The 17,723-nt window shown below is 34.9% G+C and overlaps 5 protein-coding genes, 1 long non-coding RNA gene and 1 pseudogene across 14 annotated transcripts; 4 read left to right on the top strand and 3 right to left on the bottom strand.

Moving 5' to 3' along the window:
- Positions 1-464: 464 nt before the first annotated feature.
- Positions 465-1,058, bottom strand: AT2G14692 (uncharacterized protein). Its single transcript, NM_001335435.1, has one exon. The coding sequence runs from the start codon at positions 705-707 to the stop codon at positions 576-578; it is 132 nt and encodes a 43-aa protein (NP_001318224.1). The 5' UTR covers positions 708-1,058; the 3' UTR covers positions 465-575.
- A 1,233-nt stretch (positions 1,059-2,291) lies between these two features.
- AT2G14690 (Glycosyl hydrolase superfamily protein) lies at positions 2,292-4,546 on the top strand. Its single transcript, NM_127033.4, has 6 exons — positions 2,292-2,451; positions 2,543-2,681; positions 2,752-2,921; positions 2,991-3,092; positions 3,165-3,959; positions 4,047-4,546. Exons 1-6 carry the CDS (start codon positions 2,335-2,337, stop codon positions 4,434-4,436), a joined length of 1,713 nt encoding a protein of 570 aa, NP_179076.3. The 5' UTR covers positions 2,292-2,334; the 3' UTR covers positions 4,437-4,546.
- On the bottom strand, positions 4,407-10,545 carry MEE13 (myosin heavy chain-like protein; the record flags this gene model as incomplete). Of its 8 annotated transcripts, NM_001161045.2 has the most annotated exons (19): positions 10,389-10,545; positions 10,031-10,099; positions 9,423-9,516; positions 9,179-9,287; positions 9,056-9,094; positions 8,883-8,966; positions 8,719-8,780; positions 8,392-8,494; positions 8,046-8,186; positions 7,168-7,236; positions 7,021-7,077; positions 6,679-6,939; positions 6,237-6,320; positions 5,912-6,022; positions 5,737-5,807; positions 5,427-5,495; positions 5,090-5,281; positions 4,923-5,016; positions 4,407-4,838 (listed from the first exon to the last, which is right to left on the bottom strand). In NM_001161045.2, exons 2-19 carry the CDS (start codon positions 10,089-10,091, stop codon positions 4,581-4,583), a joined length of 1,959 nt encoding a protein of 652 aa, NP_001154517.1. In that variant the 5' UTR covers positions 10,092-10,099; positions 10,389-10,545. The 8 variants fall into 8 exon arrangements, with proteins under 8 accessions (NP_001154517.1, NP_001189526.1, NP_179075.1 ...); NM_001202597.1 differs by lacking the exon at positions 5,427-5,495; NM_001335430.1 differs by having other exon boundaries at positions 4,822-4,838; positions 4,923-5,281.
- AT2G06215 lies at positions 8,472-8,740 on the top strand. The gene has a single exon (NR_140130.1). It is a non-coding gene; the product is annotated as an other RNA (long non-coding RNA).
- Positions 10,546-12,029: 1,484 nt separating the features above from the next.
- Positions 12,030-13,741, top strand: SUC8 (sucrose-proton symporter 8; the record flags this gene model as incomplete). The annotated part of the gene is made up of 3 exons (NM_127031.1): positions 12,030-13,274; positions 13,376-13,439; positions 13,572-13,741. The coding sequence occupies 3 exons, from the start codon at positions 12,030-12,032 to the stop codon at positions 13,739-13,741; spliced, it is 1,479 nt and encodes a 492-aa protein (NP_179074.1).
- A 568-nt stretch (positions 13,742-14,309) lies between these two features.
- Positions 14,310-15,032, top strand: AT2G14661 (annotated as a pseudogene). The gene is made up of 3 exons: positions 14,310-14,375; positions 14,454-14,900; positions 14,985-15,032.
- Positions 15,033-15,119: 87 nt separating this feature from the next.
- AT2G14660 (thymocyte nuclear-like protein) lies at positions 15,120-15,878 on the bottom strand. The gene has a single exon (NM_127030.4). It carries the CDS (start codon positions 15,839-15,841, stop codon positions 15,365-15,367), a length of 477 nt encoding a protein of 158 aa, NP_565364.1. The 5' UTR covers positions 15,842-15,878; the 3' UTR covers positions 15,120-15,364.
- Between the last annotated feature and the right edge of the window lie 1,845 nt (positions 15,879-17,723).

Raw genomic sequence — 17,723 nt, 5'->3', positions numbered from 1 at the left:
TATTGTTTATAAATTATGTGTATGATGCATTGTTGAGAATGTTGTTAGAAAAAAATATTTTTAATTCTAAAAGTAATTATTTATTGTATGAGTGAATAATTTGATAAATAAAAATTATATTTAAATGAAATAATACAAAAAAATCCGAAAAATCGTGGATAGCACATCATTCCCTGAGTGACAATATATATTACAATAGTCGATGCAAATACATATTATCCTATCAATGTTTCTTATCACCGCCGCCACAACCTGTACAAAATTTCGAGCTCTTTCACATAAGCATATCAATTCTGCAGTAAGGAATTAAACGTTGGAAAATATATTTTAAAGTATCTGAATTCCAACTGAAACCTAACTTATATAATTTAATTTCTTACGTACATAGATGGCATGATTTGTTCAACAATTTATATGTTATAAGCTTAATTAAAGCCTTTAGAGCCACAATTCAACCCATAAGCATCACATCAAAGTTAACGTAAGAATATTCTAGATAAGACAATAACTCAATCTCAGACCATATCATAGACACATCATCTCAGACCAATATCATCTCAAGTTCAGATAATTAATTACAACAGTTTTAAGAAAAGAGCCGCTCCAGCATGAAAATCGTACCAGGAAACTTCACCAAACTTCTTTTTAGGAGAAGGAAGAGGTAGTTGAGATCTGGCTAATAGAAGGCTACATCCTGCTTTTAGCATGCATTGGGAAAAGCGCCTGGGATAGATATTTCAAAATTTTACCTAACAGATAAGGACTAAACCTTAAAATCGAATTACATAGAAATTGGTCAAAATCACATAGAAATGAGAGTAGACGGAAATGAGAGTAACAAAGAAAGACATGCCTTTGATTTAAGTCTAATGGTGATTGCGTTGGAGAATATGTCAGGGGGAGAAGAACAAAATTATGGTTGACGACAAGGTTAGTGGTTTTCGCTAACTACAATCTGACGGTGGTGAGTTTACAAGGTGGCTGGGACTAGATTCAATTTGTGTGTGTGAGATGTTTGGGTATGAAATGTTTAGGTTTGAGATGTTTTTCGAGAAAATGGGGAGAAAAGTAAACAAATGGTGCTTAAGTGGATTACTTTGGCTAAGTGTTGGGAGAGTAAGTTATTTTAGATTCATCCTTAGAGATTTTCTATCTTACCGTTGGTTAAACGTTATTATATATTAGTAAAATTACAAATTCATCTTTAATAACAGTTCGGAAAAATAAGATATTATTTTGTGATATCAATGTGGACCTTTTCTGTAGTGCTTATGATCCTAACACATGTAATGTCATACGTAATGTCATAAAGTAATACACATTTTTTGTCCCAACTTAAACTACTTTCAAATAAAGCAAATTTCAATAATATAACTAATATATTTTCAAAAAAGAATTTTACATAAACATATGTTTTTATTATCATAAATTACTAATTATAAACATTTACTAAAATACCGCTAAAATATAAGTAAGAAAAATTACAGAAAGTAGATTAATTTTGTTGCAACATATATATGATATAATGATTCGTGAATGTTTCTTATTTTTTTTATCTAGCTTTATATTTTCCCAGTACTGTTAAAAAAGGTGACTCACCAGTTCAGACACATAAAATTATTGGGTTGACTTTAAACATTAAGTTTGTTATTTTTCTTTTTCTTGAAAAAAGAACATTGAATTTGTTATTGTAATGGATTTTGGATGCTTTCATTTACATTAATCAAAATAGACCGTACAAAAATGTCTTAATTAATTGTATTTTTGAACATTTTGATTTTATTCACATGAACCATGCACACACATATATTTTTGGGTCATAACTAATTTAATGTGTTTTCTCGTGAGATGTATTTGCAGTTTCGATTAAAAGTATATTTTCCCCCCTTTACTAAGGTATTATTTCTTCATTAGTTCATTGATTATATGTAAAATACAGTTTTAGAAAAAAAGAAAAAAAAAATAACACTTTGAGACACGAAAGTTTCTCTAATGTATATTAAAAACAATTATATATATGAAGTTATCACTACATGCATTATAAAAAAACCTTACCTTGGTGTTCTAAAAATAGCTTATATAATTATATTAATGTTATAGTATTAATAATAGAACTTTAAAACATTGCTATACAGTATATACAATATAAAGATAAGAAAATTTGAAAATTATACTTATTCCACTGGCATTATTAAAATAAGAAATATGTATATACGTACCTTTTGTGTGCTATATAATAGTTACTTATTTCATGATAATGGATTAATCCCACAAGAAGGGTCGTCATACATATCTCATTGAGGATTTTTGAGTTCTCAATTGTCACAAGAAAAGATGAAAAGATTCAACTATGGCTTTTTCCACTTGGTGCTTTTCCTCATCTCTCTTCTTCTTCTTGGTTCAGGAATTTGCATGGATCCTTTCTCCTACGACCAGTCTCTAAAATCAGAGGTATAACAAAAAGAACAAATCTATAAATACATTTCACTTACAAATATTAATGGAATGCAATGTTTTGAATCTATGTAATGTCATGAGAAAGTGCCTCATGGAGCCTCCACAAACAACTGCCAATACCGGAGGTGAAGGAGTCAAAGAATTGAAGATCAACGAAAATGGTGGAATCAGAAATGTAGTAGAGGGAGTTGATCTTCGGGAAGGAAACATATACATCACTTCTGGTAAGAAAATGTTGGTTTTGTTGTTGCTTGTGTAGTAAGTTATGATGTTTTTGAATTGTGTGTGAATCAGCTTGGGTGAAGTTGAGAAATGAGAGTCAGAGAAAAGTAGGAATGACTTTTAGTGAGAAGAATGGGAGAAACGTTTTCGGAGGTGAAGTTATGGCGAAAAGAGGATGCTGGTCTTTGCTTAAAGGCGGTATTACCGCTGATTTCTCTGGCCCTATCGACATTTTCTTCGAGGTAAAGGAACTAATTGTGTGTTCTTTTGTGGAGATTTCAAGTACTAATGTAGGAATTTACACGAAGCAGAGCGATGGCTTAGCGGGTTTGGAGATATCAGTACAAAATGTGAGGATGCAACGGTTCCACAAAACTCAATGGAGGCTACAACAAGACCAAGTTATTGAAAAGGTATTATACATACATTATGAAAACGTTTTATAAGCGTTTAAAACAATCTATGACTTTGAGAAAAACTCGCAGATTCGGAAGAATAAAGTGAGATTTCAAATGAGTTTTAAGAACAAAAGTGCATTAGAAGGATCAGTGATTTCCATAGAACAGATCAAACCATCATTCCTCCTTGGTTGTGCTATGAACTACCGTATTTTGGAAAGCGATAGCTATAGAGAATGGTTTGTGTCGCGGTTTAGACTCACTTCATTCACCAATGAAATGAAATGGTATGCAACTGAGGCAGTGAGAGGTCAAGAGAACTACAAAATAGCTGATTCAATGATGCAGCTCGCGGAGGAAAATGCGATTCTAGTTAAAGGACATACGGTCTTGTGGGACGATAAGTATTGGCAGCCGAATTGGGTAAAGACGATCACGGATCCTGAAGATTTAAAGAATGTGACACTCAACAGAATGAACTCGGTTATGAAGAGATATAAAGGGAGACTAATAGGATGGGATGTGATGAATGAGAATGTACATTTCAACTACTTTGAGAACATGCTTGGTGGAAACGCTTCAGCTATTGTCTACTCTTTGGCCTCTAAGTTGGATCCTGATATACCGTTGTTCCTAAACGAATTCAACACGGTAGAGTATGATAAAGACAGAGTTGTGAGCCCTGTTAACGTGGTAAAGAAGATGCAAGAGATTGTTTCATTCCCTGGAAACAATAATATTAAAGGAGGGATTGGAGCACAAGGTCACTTTGCTCCAGTTCAGCCCAACTTGGCTTACATGAGATACGCATTAGATACATTAGGCTCTTTGAGTTTTCCGGTTTGGCTTACGGAGGTTGATATGTTCAAGTGCCCGGATCAGGTGATTATACAATGCACGTTTGAGTTAGTTTGAAACTTTGAGCTAACGTAACATAACAAGCAAGCCATGGTTCAATTTATTTGATAGGTAAAATACATGGAGGATATTCTGAGGGAAGCTTACTCACATCCTGCGGTTAAAGCCATAATCCTATATGGAGGGCCTGAAGTGTCCGGTTTCGACAAGTTAACGCTTGCCGATAAAGATTTCAAAAACACACAAGCAGGGGATCTCATTGACAAATTACTCCAAGAGTGGAAACAAGAACCTGTAGAGATTCCTATCCAACACCATGAACATAATGATGAAGAAGGAGGTCGAATAATCGGGTTTTCTCCGGAGATTTCCTTACTGCATGGACATTACCGAGTGACTGTAACTAATCCATCGATGAAGAACTTGTCCACCCGCTTCAGCGTGGAGGTAACTAAGGAGTCAGGTCATCTTCAAGAAGTTCAACTTGTAATTGATGCTTGAAAACTGCACTATATTATGTATCACATATTGTGAATCATCCCATGAGAGGTTATACAAGAGATTTTGAAATCAAATTCTCAATAAATTATATTCACAGAGCCACAGACCAACTTAAAATGCCGGTAACAAACTGAAGAATGAATTTCAATGGTGTTGTTCTTTCATTATCTCGGCTGCTAGAATAACAAGCTCCACCATCTCAAATCCTGCAGCAGAAACAGAATCGGTCCTTTCACAGCTCGACTCGCCATCAGTAACTGATTCAATGTCTGATTCCGCCGACCAGCTAATTGGTATGGAGATCCCAAGGGCAGTCTTCAAATGGGTTGCCTCCACAAGGATGTTGGCAATCGCTACTTCGCAACTTCTTGCAGTTGTTTCAGTATCATTTAATTCCTTTACCTGAAAAAAAAGAAACAACTGAAATTTGGCCTAACAGGAAGGAACCAAAAAGTGATCCATATCACGCTAGTGTTCTTAAATTACCTTCAAGAGCGCTAGACGGAGCCTGCGGATTGAAGTCGTCAAGTGCCCCATGCTTTCCAGGTTCTCTTTTATAGCTGCATATTCTACTTTCATTCTGCCAAAACAATAGTGATTTATCGCAGAAGCTTCCAAGTACGATAAGACAATGTAGATGTAGGATGCCAAACCTGGAATATTCGATGTTACTGGCATAATCTGCTTCAGTGTTCAAGTGACTTCCGCCTCTTGAACTTGGGTCAATCCAACGGTTTATGTAAGATTTCTTCCACATATTCTTTAGTCTTCCATCTTTCTCATTGGAGATAACTATCCTGCCACTGTTTCCCGTTGATTCTTCCTCTCTTGTACCACTCATTTTGCTGGCAAATGATATAGTATTTTTAGAGGAATGTAACAGTTACCTCTACATAAGAATCAAAAATATTTACAACACAGTATCATCCCTGAGAAATGTCACTAGCATCGCAGGTACAAGGAAACAACATTACAAAGCAAATCCCTGACTTCAAAACAGAAGATAGAGCGAAATTGGTTTTAAAAGACGGCTTACACCATTTACAGAACGTGCCATGCCTAACTTTTAATATCAACAACATTTCAGGTTGTCTACATTGTTAGCGACTATGCAATCAATTGCACATATTACTATGTATTTCAAGTAGACGTAACAGAATGATAGAGAGAGCAGCACACGTATTCAGAATATACCATGTGGGTAAGCATGTAATGTAAGCACCAGAAACGGAACTTCATGCAAAATAAAACTAGGACAAATCTGATTAAAAGAAGTTATGAGGAAAGGATGGTATCATACTCTCTTAGCGACTGATATTCCTGTCGTAGTTGGGCTAACTCCATAAGGGTTCTCACCTTTTCATTGGTCACCTAAAAGAATATTTCAAGATTATTCAGAACTGGCCATAGGAGTTAAATAGATTATTTTTTTCTATCTCAACATCTGGAAACAACTTAATGTAGAAAAAGGAAACCTGCAAGATATTCCTTTGAAGCTCATCTACTTTCTGCTGAAGAGCTGCATTGACATTTTCTTCATGTAAATGCCTCTCCTCCTGCTGTGATAGAAGTAAAAGAGCTCCAACCTAACAATACATCCGAAAAGAATCAAAAATCATATATACACATTACTACAACAGAAATAAATGATATAGCATACTCATATGAATAAAAAAGACCCAAGGATTGTTTCTTCCGTTAAGCAATGAAGACTAGTCAACAGTCACGATACATGAGATGCAATTATGTTATGAATCTTCTCCACTAGTGTATGATGGATCGTTAGGAAATGAGAATAACCTTCTCTTGTAATGCTTGTGCAAAGGCTTCAGATGCATCCCCTCTACTTTCAGCCATGATTTTGGCAATACTAGCTTCCGCAAGCTGCATTCAGAAGAGAAACGCTCTTACAACAACAACAAAAAAAGTCATGAAAAATTGTAAGAGACAGTAACGATCCAAATCTCAAATAGCTCCAACCACTTTCACATTATATAAGATCAAGTATGCTATTAGATGCTGATTGTCCATTACGGTTGAGGAATTAGGATCTAGGAATCTCTAAGGTTCTAGACATTATGTCTTAAGTAGCAGTTGCAGACATCGATGTAAGTTTGAGCTAACCAAACAAATAATGAGGAAGTCCAAAATTATGCCTCCTAAACAAAACACAAAAAATACAGACATAAAATGCAGAGAAAAAAAGAGGAAATTTGGTAGCAAAATCACCCAGCAATCACACCTTCGTTACTTGGCAAGATTCAACAACTGTAGTCATATGCACATCCCGGCATTCAGACTCATCAGGTTTTAAATCGTGTTGCGGTGGCACTACATTCTGTACTTCTGATGAGTGAAGTTTAAGTTTTTCTTCAACATTTTTGGAAATCGATTTAATGTATAGTCCTTCTTCATTAAGTAAAGCAATGATGTAGGCCCTCAGTTGGGAATGATGATGGCGAATATCTGTAATGCCATTAACGATCAGCCCATCTGCAACAATCTGTGAGCAGGTTAACAGTGACACCAAAGGGTAAGAGAAATAATTCTAGACTTCAGGAATTATAATACATTGAGTACCCACATTCTTCTTTTCCAATGCACGAACCCTCTTCTTCAAATGATTCTCAATTTCTAAGCCCTAGAGTAACAAATATCTGACGTTAGTGAATGCTGCATCTAGGTTCATAATACTTGAAGATAAACAGATGAGGAAGGAAAGGATAAATACCACTCGTAATTTACTCTGAAGATTATCCACAGTGTTCTTAACCTTTCCCAACTCTCCTTCCAGTGCAGCCTGTCTGAAAAGAGTTGTTCAAATAGCAGATAGAAATAACAAATCACCTAATAATCCGACACATATTGCTTAGTGCCATAACCATGTCAACACTAGCAAACACAAATAACTCTTGAAACATTTTCCCATAGCTTTTAGTGAATATAGACAAATACTTCCTAGAAATGATCTATTTTGCTAAAACAAAAATTCCATTCTATCTATGCTTCTTTTGTGGTTGACGGAAAAGAATAGGAGATTCAGAATCTGAAGAAATAAGCAGAGTGGAATATACTAAAAAGTATCTACATGATGCGAATAAGTTCCAAGATATTTGATCATTAATAAAAATGGCCAATTAGATTGCCTCTGCCTTCAAATGCAATGTCAAGGTTCTCGATGTTTTTCGTATCCAAGAACGAAAAGTCTCTCCGGATTTACAAATTAACAAGAACCGATATTGAATAAAATCCATAGAAATTTTATAAAACACTACCTTATTCTCAAACCAGACTCCTGCCACTTTAGCAAACACGAACTTCTATATTCCTGCTAAGTACGATTTTTCAATATGTTCTGATAGTTTTTACATTTACTATCTGTACTTTATGGCAATCATACAATTAATTGTAACAACCAATATCCAAAACAATTTCCAGAAAACTCATTTGCTGGTATCCAGAGGTACTAGTCAATAGAAAAAAAATCTTCTACTGCGACCAATTTTACCAGCCAATGGTGAATAGCCAACACACAAATGACGAAATTAGAGCTTTCTCCGGAAAAAAAAAAAAGAGAGAGAGAGATTGGATATGTTTTCAGAAACTTACTACATAATCTGAAGTTGAAGGATCATTGAAAGTCCATGATTCTATAGGATCATCCAATAAACTTGCACACTTTTCATGCAAACTCATTTCAAGGGACTCACAGAGTGAAGCTTTACGGATATCATAGAACTTCTCAATCACCTGAGCAGATAGAGAGAAAAAAACAAACCTTTATGGAAGAATTTAGTAACTGAGAATCATAAAGATTCAGATATACGTGATAGCTTATTCAGGAGGTAAAATATAAAAGATCAGAAGTTGTAGACTTCAGAGGACAAATAAGGGGAAGAAAACGTAATAAGACTATTAGGGATGAATTATGTGTAGACAAGAACGAAAAATTTACCCCTGCATATGTTCTAGTCTGTTCTTCAAGTTTTGCCAAGTCAGCTTGCAATGTGTCATTTAGTCTCTTCTGTACAAGACAATCTGAGCTAAGTTCTTCCAACCTAGCTCACCAGCACCAGGGACCAAACAAGGAAGGGCGGAAAACATAAGTAACACAGGGCTTAGGTAATAACATCGATATTTTGCTAAATTCTTGAGGGCGGAAAGTTTTTATAGAACATCATTTTTAGAGAGATTCAGATAAGTCGATGCAGCTACAGAACGTCAATTTTTCAAGAGAAATGGAGCTAGTAAAATAAATCAGGGTGAACAGGGTCACAATTACCGCATCTCAATTTCACTAAGTTTCTGTGACATCATTTCAGCATTCTCTTCAGCTTTTTCGGCCTGGTCAAAGTCAGGAAACCATCAAAAAGTAAGTTAGAAAGAATACATACTCAAAATAAATGTTGCTTCTTTTCATTAGACTGAGATGGAATTCCCTCATACCTCCATTACTGACTTATCCCTTTCAGAAAAAGCAGCTGCCACAGAACCCTGGAAAAATCTAACCTGCTTTTCTGCTTCCAAGTTCTGGAAGTGAAAGAATACATCACAACATTTAGATCTTAGAAGGATATTTTCTAAAGCAGATTGAAAAATTAGTATGAAATGAGAGAGACCTTTGCTACTTCTCCAGCATGTAAATCTGCTAACTGAGCCTGAAGAGACAGCTTGTAAACATTTGCTTCGGAACATTTTTAAAATCAAAATCCTTTTATTTTAAAAGCTTCAAAGAAACTGACTTTCACACGGTAAGCTTCTGCAAGCTCCTCTTGAAGATTGTGTTTCTCCCTTGTGCAAGCAGCCAACTTCAGTTTTAAGCTCTCTATTTCCTGCTCCAAGCTAGCTGTCCTAATAGTATTACCCAATATCATTTAATATAATTGTTAGCAACAAGGCTCTTATTTTACACATCTATGAGGTAAAATAAGTTATGAAGTATCTTTCATTGGCTAAATAACGAACTTAAGTCAAACCATAAGATACCTCTGGAAATGCATCCGAGCAGCCACACCAAGAATGCTAGGTCCACCTTGTTGCATGCACAACTGTTCAATATCTTTCTGTAGTTCATTACGCTCTGGTGATAAAAAATAAAAAAAAATACTATGTTCATACTCAACATACATCAGGTAATCAACCTGCAGATATAACATGGAGTCTCAACAACCTTGATACATAATATCTTCAAACAAGCATAACGCACACAGTAGCAAAAGACATATGATATAAGTACATAACCCAAAAGAGAATGAGAACAACTTCTACAAGTGATGTCTTCAAATGTTTCTTAACTCATCCCCATTTGCTAAAGATAACTCATTTCTAAGATTATAAGAAGAAGAAATAACTAAAAGGAATCATCTTTTGCATCTGAGAAGGCAGGGAAATGGGAAAAGCTAAGTGGTCATGAGAATAAGAAATAGCTATCGTATGAAATAGATTGGACTAGATGACAAACTAATGGAGCAGAATACACTTCAAGAAGGCTTCAGAGAAGCAAATGTAAGACTTTAGAAACCCATTTCTATAAGCTTATAAACATGTCCAGGGTCTAAATAACTACCACATAGAGACTTGTAGAGAAAACGTACCATGTTCAAGTTGTTTGATCCGAGCCTTTAGATTCTCATTTTCATCTAAATTAAGATCCATAATTTGATCTGCAGAAGATCAAATCAACACTATGAAAAAGTAAACAACTTGCTTGGAAATTTACAGACTTTTTGAGCAGATTTTGGTGCTTAGAAGACATAAAAACAAATCCTTAGCAAAAACCCAGAACTCATCTCAAATCAACAAAGAATTCAGATGAGACCCTGAAATTAGTTTACAGATCAAAGCGAAGTCTTAAAATTCAACATTCCAAGGGCAATTCCAAACCCTAATCGAGAAGATTGAAATTGAGAAAAAGAAATTAAAAAAAAAGGATCAGAGAGAAAGTGTTTGTACCTTTTTGTTCTTCTTCGTTTTGACCAAAAATGACTCCTTTCGTCAGATTATTATGTTCGTTGGGATATTCCTCGTAATTTTTTCAAAACCGAATTTCTCCTTAACCGAGGATCAATCCGGTTTAGTAAGTGTTTTCTATCTTATTCTTTTTCCTACCTTATCTATTAAAAAAAGTGAGATTTATACACAAAACTTTTGATTAGACTATTTATTACGTAACCTATAATTAGTTCTATGTTAACCATTATGTCATTTTCAGTTAATTCCCTAATTTTTTAAAAAAAAAATTGTACAAAAAAATTCAGTGTAGCTATAGACTTATGCAAATTTCTTATTCAAGTGACAGAGCTTTGTGGATTTGTTTGGATTTCTTTTCTTATTTAAGAGAGATTTTGCATTAATAATCTGATATTTTGGTTGTAAACGATTGTCAAATATGTATTTGTTTTGACTAACTCTAATCTTAGGAAGATATATAGAAGAATAGTTCTCTATCTAGTAATGACGTTAAAATCAAACGATCATATATTAATGTTAGAATAAGATTAAAGAAAAAAAATGTTAGAATATGATTAAGAAATAAGAACTTAATATAAAAGCTTGAGATTAGAACTTTTGAGATAAGCTTGTGTATGATAAGGATTTAAGAGACCGGTGAAAGGTGTTAGTGTTTTGGCAATTGGTTCTATCTTTGCTTCGGTTTTGTCATTGGCAAATATTGTCGGACTACGGACCAGTCAGTGAGTCTGTAACCGTAAGAGTTTAAAAAGGCTAAGAGAGGGGCAATCATGAACGTGATCAAAATATGGTACCATTTGAGCTGATGGAAGATGTGTGGAATGATAATGATTGTTAAAATGACTTTTAAACGATTAAATCTTACAAATTCGAAATGTTTCTCTAAGCTTTTCATACAACTCATAAAATGTTAAGTTTACATTTAACAAAAAAAATATTATGTTTACTTAGACCAATACTTTTTTGCAACCCTTAAATAATGAGAATACTATAATAAAACCTAAAATCAAAGCATAAACCATAAACTCTTAACCTTAAACCTTAAACCCTTCTCTTGAATTCTTTCGCGAAGAGAAAACTCTAAATCTTGTTATTATATTTTGTTTGTCGATTAACATCTGATTTCTTTAGATTTTGTTTTATGTTTTAGCCTTTTAGGGGGGTGTATTGAATTAAGAATTTTAGAAGATTTTGGTTTTTATTTGAAATCTCTTGATTTCAAAATATTTTTCCAAATAATCTGTTATTGAACATGGAATTTACCTAAAATAAGTCAAAATCATTTACAACTTGTTGTCATTTATAAAAGTCATACATTACAGAAACAAGAAATTGAAAAATCTGTCACGATCTCAAAATAAATTATATAAAGATAAGATAATAAACCGATTTCTGTTATATTAACGTTAGTCTTGTCATTATTACAACAATCCTATAAGGATATATGCGTTATAGCCTTACTATAAAAGATTTACCTTCAAAACTATTGAAACACAGAATCAAAACATTTAGATATATAAGTCTCATTCCTCTTCTTCACCTTGTCTCTAAGAGACAAGCCTTGTTTCTTTCATCTCATCCATCACCAACACCAAACACAACCTCTAAGACAAAGTGAAGAAGATGAGTGACCTCCAAGCAAAAAACGATGTGGTAGCTGTAGATAGACAGTCTTCCTCGTCGTTGGCGGATCTTGATGGACCATCTCCGCTGAGAAAGATGATATCAGTGGCTTCTATTGCCGCCGGTATTCAGTTCGGTTGGGCTCTTCAGCTGTCTCTGCTAACTCCATACGTGCAGCTTCTTGGAGTCCCACACAAATGGTCATCTTTCATATGGCTATGTGGTCCTGTCTCTGGTCTTCTTGTCCAGCCATCCGTCGGTTACTTCAGCGACCGATGCACGTCAAGATTCGGACGTCGTCGTCCTTTCATCGCCACAGGCGCCTTGCTTGTAGCTGTTGCTGTTGTACTAATCGGATACGCAGCTGATTTTGGCCACAGCATGGGAGACAAAATCGACAAACCTGTCAAGATGCGAGCCGTTGTTATCTTCGCTCTCGGTTTCTGGATCCTTGACGTGGCTAACAACACTCTCCAAGGACCTTGTCGCGCTTTCCTCGGTGATTTAGCCGCTGGAGACGCTAAGAAAACGCGAACAGCAAACGCGTTTTTCTCTTTCTTCATGGCTGTTGGGAACGTTTTGGGATACGCGGCAGGATCATACACTAACCTCTACAAGATCTTCCCTTTCACAATGACTAAAGCATGTGACATATATTGCGCAAATCTCAAGAGTTGTTTCTTCCTTTCCATCACTCTCCTCCTAGTCGTCACAATCATAGCTCTTTGGTACGTGGAAGACAAGCAATGGTCGCCTAAAGCAGACTCGGACAACGAGAAAACTCCGTTCTTTGGTGAGATCTTTGGAGCTTTCAAGGTGATGAAACGTCCAATGTGGATGCTATTAATCGTCACGGCCTTGAACTGGATCGCATGGTTCCCTTTTCTTTTATACGATACCGATTGGATGGGTCGTGAAGTGTACGGTGGAGACTCAAAAGGAGATGACAAAATGAAGAAACTATACAACCAAGGGATTCACGTTGGTGCGTTGGGATTGATGCTTAACTCTATCGTTCTTGGAATCGTCTCACTTGGTATTGAAGGTATTAGCAAGAAAATAGGTGGAGCTAAAAGGCTTTGGGGAGCTGTGAATATCATCCTTGCTGTGTGTTTGGCAATGACGGTTTTGGTTACTAAAAAGGCGGAGGAGCACCGGAGAATCGCTGGTCCGATGGCCCTTCCTACCGATGGCATCAGAGCTGGAGCATTGACTCTCTTTGCTCTTCTTGGAATTCCTCTTGCTGTAAGTTCAACATGTCTTTTATCAAATTTTTGTTACTATTGTCATTAATGGTTTATAATTTGTTAACATTAATAATCTATTTTTTTTTTGTATTTTTATAGATTACATTCAGTATTCCGTTTGCACTAGCTTCCATAATCTCAAGTAGTTCCGGCGCCGGTCAAGGTATTTTAATTAACCTCTCTTTTTAAAAAGTATTATGTATCTGTTGAAAAAATAGTAATCATTTTGTATAACATATATATTTAAATATCAAATTAATAAGGATGAGTTTTTTTTCCGTTGTCATCTCTACAGGACTGTCTCTAGGAGTTTTAAACATGGCAATAGTGATACCACAAATGATTGTATCGTTTGGAGTTGGTCCTATTGATGCGCTTTTTGGAGGTGGAAACTTACCAAGATTTGTGGTCGGAGCTATTGCAGCGGCAATTAGCAGTGTTGTGGCATTTACCGTGTTACCTTAATTTATTTTTCATTTTACTTGTAATATATAATGTAGTACTAGGTGAATTATATACTTAAAACTAATGTAAAATTTATTCTATTAAATTATTAAAATTAATACATTTGATATACAATATAAAGTTATTGACTTTTTGACTATATTTTGGCGACTTTCCAAATCTTAGAATTTAAATATAAAAATTATTCTTATAGAAAATGTAATAAACCATAAAATAGTCTATTTTTTTAGATAAATAATCTAATTAGATTTTTATTTTTTTGGCCAACCAAATAATCTAATTAGATAACATCCAAATTAATAAAAAATGAAGATGTTAAAAAAAAATCAATTTTTTATAACATTTTTGCTTATAATCCTTTGGTCATATAATAAAATCTTTTTAGAATAATTGACAATGTTTGGTAATTCTTCTAACAAAAAATGAACAAGTAAAACGAGTTATCTAAATGTATCGTTTTGGTTTGTTGGACTTCGGTTTTCTTGTTTGGTCTGGAAAGTAATATACAAAGACTTCTTTTAAGCTTTCTCGCGTATTCTATTTACTTAAAACTAAGGAATCCTATTTCCTTCTTTTCAGTCTTACAATAGAAACTTTGCACTATGTGATTTCAGCTGGAGTCGTCGCCGCTGTGAGGTATGATCTCAATTCTATCATTCAGAACATCTTCATCTTATTATAGACAATCCTTCCATAAAGATTGGTTTCTTGCAGCACACGTGTATCAAACAATTTGGGAGTTGGGAATCCTCAAGTTGCTAGGGTCTCAGTATTAGCAAGGCTTTGTCTCTGGATAGTAGAGTCAGCTTTCTTTAGCATACTTCTATTCACCTGCAGGAACATCATAGGATACGCATTCAGCAACAGCAAAGAAGTTTTGGACTATGTCGCCGACCTAACTCCTTTGCTCTGCCTCTCCTTTATCCTCGACGGCTTTACAGCAGTTCTTAATGGGATTGCTAGGGGAAGTGGTTGGCAACACATTGGAGCTTGGAACAATACTGTTTCTTATTATCTCGTATGAGCTCCTCTTGGAATTTACTTAGCTTTCAGTCGTGAGTTGAACGGAAAAGGATTGTGGTGCGGTGTTGTGGTTGGATCTACTGTGCAAGCCACTATACTGGCTATTGTCACAGCTTCCATAAATTGGAAGGAACAGGTAAATGGCCATTTCAGCTCTTTACACTTCTACATTCTTTTATGTTCTTTCTTTAATGCTATGAAGTAATCTATGATTTTGCAGGCTGAGAAGGCAAGGAAGAGAATTGTCTCAACTGAAAATAGATTGGCTTACACAAATGATGTTTCTCATAGTTATCTCAAACTATGCAAATTTTTTATTGAAAGATGTTTATATATCTATATTTGTTGGCCATGTTTAAAAGCTCTAATAACTAGACATTCTAAATGTATATATCTCACAAATTAAATCTCAAAATTGTGTTCTTTCTTAAATTAAATCTCACAAAATATAACATAGTTTCTTGCACACCACATGTTCGACAAAATGCACCACTCAATAGCATCACCACTACGAATCAATCATTAAGCAAAACCCCCAAAATCCTAACAAAGTTAAGAACTTTAAATCACATAATACAAGAACGGAATCCAATTTAAGACTCATTCATCATCACTACTTTCACAATCTTCCTTACCATCTCCACAAAACCCATTTCCCAATTCACAAATCATATTCCAAACATCTTCCTCAACAGGAACAACAGACAACCTCGGCTGTCTAAACAAAACAAAACCTTTAGTAATAATCCCTTTGTCTCCTTTCATTTCCTTCAAATCCACACATTTCCTCATTTCTCCAATCGCTTTGACATCAACCGCTCCTTCTCCTTCTACTCCTTCAGCATCATCAGTGTACCATTCACGTGATACTTCAACCACGCCAACGACGCATCTTGATTTGGTTCCTGAATGGTAGAAGAAACAGAGATCTCCTAAAGTCATGGATTTAAGATTCTTCTGGGCTTGTTTGTTCTTGACGCCGTCCCATTTGCTGATACCGCCGTTTGATTCTTGGTCTGACCATGACCACTCATTTGGCTCTGTTTTCAGTAACCAGTATCGCTTCGTTTTCCCCATCTTTAGATTGAATGAAACTTGGCTCCGTGTCCTTGCTGGCTTTATTAGGATCATATATATTCATGCCCGTGGGCCGAAGTGGGCCGATCCATTAGCCCAATTAAATCTATTAGAAGAAGAAAAGTACTCAATCCAGAATAAAACGGTGCCGTTAGGAACACCACGAACGAAATACGAATGAGATTCATGAACATTTACGAGCTCCGCAATAAGGTTGATTGAAGTGTACTAAGATTGGTTATTTCTTTGTAAGGCACAAAAAATATGGTCGGTCCAACATTGAAGGCCCACTAGAAGTTTTGTTATCATTGTTGAATATTAGAAGGAATTTGTTTTTGTAGAAAATGCTAATTCTTTTGGGAAATCTTACAAAAATACCATTTTTTTTGTGTGGAAAATATGTATTTTACTAGAGATTGATCTGCGGTATACCGTGGGTTGATATTTTCGTTAGAATGTTAGAAAATTTTATTTTAATTAATACTATTTATAGATAAATAACATATTTAAGAGGTACACCACTTCCTTATATTTTTATTAAATAAAAAATTAAATTTTTTTAAATGAGGTATAGATATATGCTATTGTTTTTTCTATTTTATGTAAGAAATCAGAATTAGATGTGGCGCACAGAGATGGTAGAAAATCAGGGGAGGAGATTACGGAGTTAACACTGCAGTTGAAAGAGATATATCGAGATGAAGAATTGTATTGGTATAAAAAATAGGAATCTTTGGATAAAATTGGGAGATAATAATTCAAAAAACTTTTGACTGATTAGCTTTGCTAAACTTTGGTTTTTATTTGAAGGATCCTTTTCATCCTCAACAATGTCACTCATTGCACAGTCTTTGACCCAAAGACGGGAATACTTGAGAGAAAAGACGAGTATGCTATGGGTGAAACAATGTATGACACTTCTTGAGTTATCAACGATAAAATCTTCCATTTGGAACTAATAGCAAGATCGAATATTCTGATGCCACATTCAAGACATGGACAATGGTAAAAGGTTTACCTGATTTCGACATATTGAATTCTATTTTAACTCAACGGAAAAATCCTTGTCATAAAGTAGCAGAGACCTTAATGGATTTCATTTACAATGATTACTTAACAAATGCGTAGCTTGAGATATGCGGCAATGTCGAATCTTGTAACGAGCTTCTTAAAAAATTTACAAGGATTTTAAAATGCATTTTTTTGGCTGAAAAATTTACATGTTCTCATTAGATTATTGGTAATTTGGTCATTTTGTTCAAAAAAGTATTTTTAAAAATTGTCAACAGGAAAGGGTATTGTTACAAATGGTAGTAAAAAATGGTACTTTTACAAACCCCCAAAGATAATTTTTCTTTTTTACTCTTTCTCTTTTGTGAACTCAATTTGTTCTGTTATAATATATTTGTAACGTCCGTGAACTGGAAAATCGGTTAGGGTTTGTTTTTAAATCATCCGGTTTAATTGGTTGGGTTAATTGGAAACCCTAGAGTGTGCCTATAAAAGAAAGAAACTCGAAATTAGGGCTTTGGTTAGCCACTTTTCGTTTTATAAAGGAGAAAAAGAGAGAAAAGGAGAAGGAGTAGAATCGTTAGGGTTTGGGAGAAATCAGTTTCGTCATATCAAATCGTGGTAAAAGGTAACGAAATTTGGTAAAGTTATTCCCAAGTCCTTTATCGTTATTCTCCAGTTTACAGAATTGGATTTGGATTAAAATTGGTTGAGTTATTCGCAGTTTCGTGAGACACGTTTTCTAAGACGCGAATTAGGACCAGCGGAGATTGAAACTGAGATCGTGGTCTCGTCGATTTTGCGATCGGCACGAGATTTTGTGGGTAGCTTTGTGACGTCTGCAGCTAGGATTTCACCGGAGCGATTGAAT

The sequence above is a fragment of the Arabidopsis thaliana genome, chromosome 2 (genome assembly GCF_000001735.4).
Source record: "Arabidopsis thaliana chromosome 2, partial sequence".
In the NCBI taxonomy this organism is placed as follows: Eukaryota; Viridiplantae; Streptophyta; class Magnoliopsida; order Brassicales; family Brassicaceae; genus Arabidopsis; species Arabidopsis thaliana.
The sequence above is the reverse complement of the archived record's forward strand: the minus strand, read 5'-3'. Positions and strand labels throughout refer to the sequence as shown.